The sequence below is a fragment of the Tupaia chinensis genome, unplaced genomic scaffold (assembly GCF_000334495.1).
Source record: "Tupaia chinensis unplaced genomic scaffold, TupChi_1.0 Scaffold000361_2, whole genome shotgun sequence".
Taxonomy (NCBI): Eukaryota; Metazoa; Chordata; class Mammalia; order Scandentia; family Tupaiidae; genus Tupaia; species Tupaia belangeri.
The window spans coordinates 4,608,572-4,617,426 of record NW_006159858.1 but is presented as its reverse complement, the minus strand read 5'-3'; the positions used below and the strand labels follow the sequence as shown (position 1 = coordinate 4,617,426).

Sequence of the window (8,855 nt, the reverse complement as noted above, 5' to 3'; positions counted from 1 at the left end):
AGAGAGAGAGAGAGAGAGAGAGAGAGAGAAACAGCAAGCCTTCAGGTCTGAGATTTGACCATGATCAGCCGTGTGGGAGTCCAGCGCCTGAAGCACCACACCACCTACGGGCCCCTAAGCTTATCATAAAAACTGTTAATAATTAACATTTAAATAAACTATTCATCCATCCCCCCTTAAATGTGCTCACCTTTTATGTTCGTATTTTTCTGCTTTCGCTAATGCCTTTCCTGTTCCACTTATTTTTCTTATCTAGAAACAGAAAAAGGAAAATTACTAATAAAATTCTAAGCCATAATCTCTGCTTAACATATAGTCTTGTCAATCAGTGGGTCAGCACACAGCAGTATCTGATAATTTTCTTTTTGTTACTTTGAATCCTAATAGCAAACATTGTTCATAAAAATAAACTTGTTCTGAAAATATGAAAAAATCTTAACGGGCACAAAAAGAATACTAAGACATTCCAAAATATATCACAAAACAAAACTATTTAGTAGGTGAGAGTAGTAAGCGCAGGGCATGGATCAGTTCCTTAACTTCTGACAGGTACCACGTCTGAAATAGGCAGGTGTGGCTCTTACCCCTCTATCCTCCAAGGTTCTCAGTCTGGCCTCTAATTTGGCTCTGTTCTCGACTCCCATTGCAGAACTGGAGACCTCACCGAAAGCATCATACCGGATGGCCAAAACAGTTTTGGCTGCCAGCATTCGAGAAATCTAACAGAAAATATGATGTTGTAGGCAATCAAAGTATATTCCAAGTTCAGGTGTAAGATTCCCTAAATAATCTATTCACAAGGAAATTATAGCAAGTTATCATATAAGTATTTATTATAGGGTTTTTGAAATCTAGAATTATTAAAAGTATTACAAGCCATACAAGTCAAGCCACCTGTCATATTGACTCTGCCAAAATGAAAAGGCTACTTACTAGTTACACACATCACTAGCACTTTGGAGGATAAAAAGACCTGACAGCAGCTCATGTCTAGAATTACCTCGAACTACGCTTCCAAGGTCCGATTTTAATGCTAGTTCTGCACCTTGAGGCCATCCAGCACAACTGTATCCTTCCCTTTTAACAGGATTACACATCTAATGGCTGTGGATCTCACTAACGTTAACATTTTACTTCAGTGAACATTCACTTCTCAGTACTCTGCTTTCAATTTCATAAAATGACAGTGTTCAATTATGCATCCCACAAAAGATGAAAAGTTTTAAAGGGTCTAAACCTCAGCTGCATCATCTATAAAAGAGATACCTACATCTTCAGGATTACTGAGGATTCAGTAAAGTACAGTAAAGGGTCTCACACAATGCACCTACTCTTATTTTTTGTAATTCATAAATGTTGTTACTTGATTTTCCTAACTCACAAAATACCTTTGGGGCCACCCACAGTTGGAACCTAGAAAAATGTTAACACAGTGAAAGAAAATGGCTTTCATGGGATCAGCAATAATATCTTTTAACCTATTTTTCTAGTGTTCCAAGAAGTAACCATTATTTAATGAGAAAGAGAAAACAGTGAAATTTAATGTATACTACAGAGGAAAGAAACAACCCGTTTAGGGAAAAAAAGCAAGCAAGCAAGCCTAACTTCGGAAACAATGTATCTCACCTTTCCTTTGTGCTTGGGGCTTGTCTGGCCTACAAGTGAAGCGTGATAAATGAGACCGTACTTAGGAGTATCCCTTCTGGACTTCAGGGCTCTGAAAAGTGCCTTTTCTGCTCCAAGAATCTGAACTGTAGAAGCTGCATGCTTCGCCAAATTCAAAAGAGAACCTACCAAAACAAAAACAAAAACAAAAAAATCCCCCAAATTTATAAACATGAACTTCCAAGTATTTGAAAGTTCTATGTATTAAACACACAAGATCGCTAATGTAATTTTACAGTCACTACAATAAATAAAATGGTGAACAGGTTTGCAATGGATGTCTATGACAAACTGAAGGTTAAGCTTATCAGGAGGCCAATGTTACCTATTCGCTTGAGAGATAGCATTACTATTCTATGTTTACTAACATGCCCCAAGAATGATATACATATATGGACACATGTATTCATTCACATGTATACCAACCTATCCCCATTTTCTACAGCTTTGAACATCAATTACTCCACTGCTTTAGATAGGAAAAAACATACAAATAAATAGCAATCTATTAGGATTTTCTCAGTAGCATAGTTTTATGGTAACTATTCATACTTTATTTAATGCTGTTATATCTGTCACAGAACAAACCTCAGTTTCATCATCTACAAAAAAAAAAGGCCCGGGGACCAGCAGGTGGCATGGTGGTTAAGGACACTCCCACATGGTGGACTATGGTTCGAGTCCCAGACCTGGCAGCTTCCTTTCTCCCTTTCCCCCTCTTTCTCTCTCTGTGTCTCTCTCTGGTCAAATTAAAATAAATGAATGAATAAATAAAATTAAATAATAATTTTTAAAAAAGAGGTACCTAAATCTCCAGGATTATTCTTTTTAGAGACTATATCCAACTTCAACACCATGAATTCAACCATTATAGATGTGCTTAAGAATGTAAACATGCCAAAATGCCAAAAAAAAAGAATTTGGCAAAGCATACTTAAGTCAGTAGGTACACTTCTTACTGTTACTAGTGTAGTTACATTTATGAAATGGTGAGGGAAGACAACAAAAACTAGCCTCCAAAATTCTACCTTTGTAGCTGTGGGCAACTGAGTACTGGTTTGTTTTTAAGGCTTTTGCCATAGGGTGTGTGCACTAACTGGAGAGAGGGGAGAAGGAAAGTGGGAAACCATTCTCCATGCGGGGTGCCATGCCACAATCCCTTCTACCCTATTCTCCTCTGAGAATTTTGGCAAGCGTACACACGTGGCCAGCATGATTTTCAAGCTGCCAGGTCCAGAACTCAAACTGTAGTCGGACATTTGAGGGTTCAGAGCCTTAACCACTAAGCCACCTGCTGTTCCCCCTGGTCCTCGGTGCAATTTTCAAGTCCCAGGGTCTGGGATTCAAACCTAGTGGCCCTGAATATTTGATTAATGATGAAGCTAAAGAAATTATTCCAGGGGGCCAGCAGGTAACATGATGGTTAAAGCACTAGACTCCCACATGGTTAACCATGGTATGAATCCTAGACCAGGTGGCTTTCTCAGTCCCTCTTGTTCTGTCTCTCTGGTGAGCACATGTATCCTATAGCAAAATTAAAATGAAAATAAATAAAATGAAATAATTAAAAAAAGAAGCTATTCCAGTTTAAATACTTCAATACATAAAATCTTCTGTGGCGGATTATGACAAGGTCCACAGACACGTATTAAGGTTTATTATAAATCAGAACTCAAAATATTTTTGAAAGTCAAATATACTAGAACATATTCAATAATAAAACTGAGATAATCAATCAAGGATATATCTTTACCTATTTTCTTTAAAATTATTGAAATTAGGCCAGGAGGTGGCATGAAGAATAAAGTCCTGGATTCTACATGGTCAGCTCTGTAGTTCAAGTCCCAGACCTGCTGGCATAAAAATCATGCCAGGTGGGTGTGCATATGAACTCAAAAACCCAAGCAGGATAAGGGATCACAGTTTGGCCATACTCTTGGGAGGATGATTACTCACTTTCTCCCTCACTCTGGCAAGTGCCCAATACCAATCAGGGAGAGAGATCGCCTGCATGGAAGATGGCCACATTGTAATCCCTTCTCCTCTAGGGATTTTGAATATGAATGCTCATGTGCCTCGACCATTTTTAAGCTGTAGGTCTAGGACTCAAATCACCCAGTAGGCCACACAATATCCAGCCATCATTTTTTTTTAAATTTATTTATTCATTCATTTATATTCATTTATTTTTAATTTGACAGACACACACACACACACACACACACACACACACACAGAAATAAGAAAGCAAGCCACCAGGTCTGGGACTCGAACCGTGGTCAGCTATGTGGGAGTGCCCAGGGTCTTAACCACCACGCAACCTGCCGGTCCCATCCAACCATCATTTTTAAAAAAGAATTATACATTTAATTCCATTTGTGCTTATCATTTTTTATTTTTTAAAAAAAGAATTATTTTGGGGACGAGCAGAAAGGGAGAGGAAAGAGAAAGAGAAAGAAAGAAAGCCACCAGGTCCAGGCTAGCCATGTGCCAACGCCTTTAACCACCACACCACCTGCTGGCACCAATTATTATTATTTTTTAATTTGACCAGACAGAGACAGAGCGCTGCCAGGTCCAGGACTTGAACTGTGGTCAGCCATGTTGGAATTCAGTATTGGCCCCACAGCCTGATGAATTTTTTTTTTTTTGGAGAGGTTTTTGCCACAGGGCGTGTACGCTCGCCAGAGAGAGAGAGACAGAGAGACAGAAAGTGAGAAATCACCCCTCAGGGGGGATGGCCACGCCGCAATCCCTTCTCCTCCATTCTCCTCTTGGGATCTTGGACACACACACATGCGCCTGGCCTGAGTTCAAGCCGCCGGGTCCAGGACTCGAACCGCGGTCGACTACGTGGGAGTCCAGCGACGTAACCATTACACTAACTACTGGCCCCACAGCCTGATGAATTTTTAACGCTATAAAATGTTAACAGATTTTGTTCTCTTGCATTCATTTGATGATCCCAATTAACTATGACAAACTTCTCACAATGGACCACAAGTGTCTCAGAAGAGGTAGTGACTAAAGTTGCCTTCATTATCCAAAAGGAAATCAGGCAAACAAATAAAAGTCATCATTGACACTTGGCTTTCAGTCCTTATCTAGACACTATCTACTTTAAAAAAAAATTATTTTAACTTTATTTTAATTTGACTAGAGAGGGACGGAGTGAGAGCAAGAGAAAGTGAGAAAGCAAGCTGCCAGGTCCAGGACTCAAAATTGCGATCGGCCATATCAGAGTCCAGTGTCCTTAGCCACCACGCCACCTACTGGCCTCAACACAATCTACTTTTTAAAAAGTAACTACAATTCCTTTCCCTTAAAACCATCACCTGCATGGGCAATAAGCCGTGCTCCAACTAATTCCCCAACCATAACTGTAACGTTGGGTGCGATGGCCATCATTCGATTTTGGAGATATTCATAGAGCTGGGTTCTATATTCAGATATTTCAATCACCTAGAAGAAAAAATGAAACAGATAGGTCATAGATATCTTATAAAATCCATGTGTTAGGGCTGGCAGGGAGCTGGACTCCCTCCTAACTGACCACAGTTCGAGTCCTGGTCTTGGTGGCTTGCTTTCTCACTTTCCCTCAATCATGGTCAAATTGGAAAATAATAGTAACTAAAGTTAAAATCAAAATAATTCTTAAAAAAAAAAAAAATCCCACATGTCTATAACACTAGAGTTCTCAAAGAGCAACAACAGAGCTTTTCATATACAATCACACCTATATCTAATGCCTGTTTTCCGTGAAATGATTGTTATAAATATTTTACTAGAAAATGTATGTAAACAACTTAGTATACTACCTGAAGATGCTAATCTATACTGTCTCATTTTTTAAAAATCCCAAAGCTTGGGCCAGCAAGTAACATAGTGGTTAAAGTGCTGGATTCCTGTATGTCTGACCACGGTTAAAGTCCTGGACGTGGATATTTGATCAACTCATTATTCAGACAATTCTAAATTACTTCATTTTAGTGTATATCAGCAAACAAATGAAGATGGCATCAGATGAGGTAGTGACTGTACACCCTCATTTTGATGTAATCAGGTGAACAATAAATGTGAAAATCATCACTGCCATCCGAAAATTAACAGGGTTGCTAATATCACAAATAGATTCTCTATGGCTATTATTTACCTGGGTACAAAGATGCAGAATGTTGCAAATATCTTCTTCTGAAACCTCTGTTCCCATTGATATCTCTGCAGCTGCTTTTACTTCTGCTTCAACTTCTTCTGGCAGCAATTCAGAAAGCTGGGCAGAGGCATAGTTCTTCCTGTCCCCTATGGAAAGTTTGTAGAGAAGGAAGGAGAATCACTCTAACTCAGCCAAAAGAAAAAGTAGAGATAAGCCAATGAAAAGGATGCCTGAACTAAACAAGAAATGAACATGTTTGATCAGCAATTTCCCGTGTAAACGTTTGATTTTATAGAGGAAATTTCTCACCACCACCTCCCTCCAAAAATTAATCAGTTAAAATAATAAAAAGTACTCTAGGAAAACCTGTGACAGAAAACGTAGCAAAAATTAAAGATAGGACTAACAGTATTGTCATAGCCAATTTTATACAGAAGCCAAGACCAATAAATTCTGGAACAGTTATAGTCGATATACTATGAGCCAAGTAATCAAAATTAACAAATGTCAGGTTCTCCTAGTGATATTACTATACGCCATTAATATAATATGTAACTTTTGGCACCAACAGGTGGCATGGTGGTTACGGGCACTGGGCTCCCACATGGTTGACTGTGGTTCAAGTCCAGGACCTGGTGGCTTGCCTTTTCACTTTCTCGCTCAAAAATATATATAACATGTAACTTTCTTTCTGAAATCTAATAGACATTAAATGCCTACACTACCCAGGGCTACCACACTTCTTGTGCCTGGCAGGTAGCACAGTAGTTAAGGTGCCGGACTCCATCATAGTTAAGTGCAGTTTGATTCCCAGACCTGGTGGCTTGGAATCACACCCGGCATCTGTGCATGCCCAAAATCCCAGAAGAAGGGACAACAGAGTGGCCATCCCAAGGGAGTGACTTCTCACTTTCTCTGTCTCTCTCTGGTGAGCACACATACCCTATGGAAAAAATCTTTAAGAGGGAAAGAATCAAAACAAAACAAAACAAAAAAAAACCCCGACAATTCCCGAACATATTTAAATCTGAGAATCTTTTTAAGAAAAAAATATCACTATAATTTATGTTGTTGGATTAAATATTTGATTATTTTTATGACTTAAAAGACAAATTACTCACCAACTTTCTGTAAACACTTGCAATATGTCAAATTGTCTGAAATAATTTTTCCTAATTCAGGAAAATGCCAGCCATACCACTCTCTGCATCGCATAATGTAGTTATTTAGTTCTTTGTCCAAGTCATCTAACAAGGCTGCAATAGATTAAAATGGGGAAAAAAAGCTGTTAAGCAGGTACATTCCCAAGGCTGTGCAACCATTACCACTCTCCATTTCCAGAACACTTAGATCATTCCAAGCCACAACTCCATCCGCATTAAACGGTACCATACCCTATTTCCATTTACCCAGATGCTGGTAATCTCTATACTATAATATTTTCTGTATGTATGAATTTGCCTATTCTAGGTACCTCACATATATGTGATCATTAACTTTTTCACTTTTTTGTGTTTGGCGAATTTCACTTAACGTATTTTCAAGTTTTATTCATGCTATAGTATTAGAACTTTATTCCTATTTTTTCAAGTTTTTTTTTTTTTTTTTAAACTATATGGCATATGTGCTTGCCAGAGACAGAAGTGAGAAATCAGTTCCCAGGAAAATGGCCATGTAGCAATCCCTTTTTTTCTATACTCCTCTGGGATTATAGCCATGCACACACACACACAGTGGATCCGACTCAAACTGTGGGTGACTACAAGGGAATCCAGTGATATAACCATTAGGTCATCTCCTGCTTCCAGAACTTTATTCCTTTTCAAGGCTGAATGGGGTCAGGAGGTGGAATAGTGGTTAAGGTGCCTAAATTCCACATGGCTGATTATGGAGTTCAAATCTTGACCTGGAGGCTTGAAAAACACTCCAGGCCCAAGCATGTGTTATGTCCCAAGCCCCAAATGGATGGGGAAATGAAGTGATTAAATATGACCATGCCCCATGGGACAGAGCACTTTTTTCTATCTCCAGGGAGCACAGGCACCCTCTCGCAAAACTTAAAAATAAAAAAAATCCCGAATGGCATTCCATAGTATGTATATACGGCAGTTTTGCTAATCCACTCATCCATTAATGAATTATCCGAGTTGTTTCTACCACGTACCTATGGCAAACAATGTGGCCATACATGGTGTATAAGGGATAGAGTCCTTGCTTTAAATTATTTTAAGCAGAGCCAGACCCATAGCACTGTGGTTTTTTTAAATTTTCATTTAAGAAGTTGAATGGTTCAGTTTACATAATATCAATGTGATTCACATTTCCAACTAATCAAGTTAAAAGGAGTCTTCCCTTTTCCTATTCTGAATTTCCCTATTTATCTACTTATTAATCTGCTCTTTCTAAATAGACTCATATAGATAGTTTCAACAGAAGGGGAAAACCACAAAGAACAGAGAAAGATTAGACTTCTCATGTCCTCTATACTTACAAATTGCCTGAACAATCATGGTGTCTACTTTATCAGCGCTAAATTTCAATCTATATCGAGACAGGCTGAGAAGAAAAAGGGAAATAAATTAGTGAAACAGCATTTAGGAAAAACATTTAAATCAATGTCTTAAAATGTTTTGGGCCAGCAAGTAGTATGGTGGTTAAGGGCGATGGACTCCCACATGACCGACACCAATTTGAATCCAGGATCTGGCCACTTTCTTTCTCACTTTCCCTCCCTCTCTCATCAAATTAAAATAGATAAATAAATAAATAAAGTTAAATAAAATAAACTTTTAAAAAATTGTTTGTTTAAATTTATTTTTTAACCATGGACTCTCTCCATGCAATGCTGTTTTACTTTCAGTTTTTCGAACTATCGAAATCAGTCCAGCAGGTGGTGTGGGGGTTAAGGCACTGGACTCCCATATGGCTGACTACAGTTCGAGTCCCAGACCTAGTGGCTTAAAAATCCTACCAGGTACGGGAACCAGCAGTTAGCATAATGGCTATGTAGCTGGACTCCCACGTAGTCTACCCCGGT

The 8,855-nt window shown here is 38.7% G+C and overlaps 1 protein-coding gene and 2 non-coding genes across 5 annotated transcripts in view; all 3 read right to left on the bottom strand.

The window, feature by feature from the left end:
• The window catches only part of NOP58 (NOP58 ribonucleoprotein), a 32,539-nt gene that overhangs the window by 6,595 nt on the left and 17,089 nt on the right, over nucleotides 1–8,855 (bottom strand). For all 3 annotated transcript variants that reach the window (XM_006153048.3, XM_006153049.3, XM_006153050.3), the window contains 7 exons: nucleotides 8,310–8,374; nucleotides 6,940–7,074; nucleotides 5,819–5,964; nucleotides 5,001–5,127; nucleotides 1,627–1,790; nucleotides 585–719; nucleotides 191–252 (listed from right to left, as the gene is read on the bottom strand). In XM_006153048.3, coding sequence (XP_006153110.1) covers nucleotides 191–252; nucleotides 585–719; nucleotides 1,627–1,790; nucleotides 5,001–5,127; nucleotides 5,819–5,964; nucleotides 6,940–7,074; nucleotides 8,310–8,374 — 834 coding nt within the window. The remainder of the gene's footprint in view (nucleotides 1–190; nucleotides 253–584; nucleotides 720–1,626; nucleotides 1,791–5,000; nucleotides 5,128–5,818; nucleotides 5,965–6,939; nucleotides 7,075–8,309; nucleotides 8,375–8,855) is intronic.
• LOC114008630 (small nucleolar RNA SNORD11) lies at nucleotides 4,669–4,751 on the bottom strand. Its single transcript, XR_003550137.1, has one exon. It is a non-coding gene; the product is annotated as a small nucleolar RNA SNORD11 (small nucleolar RNA).
• Nucleotides 5,677–5,763, bottom strand: LOC114008631 (small nucleolar RNA SNORD11B). The gene has a single exon (XR_003550138.1). It is a non-coding gene; the product is annotated as a small nucleolar RNA SNORD11B (small nucleolar RNA).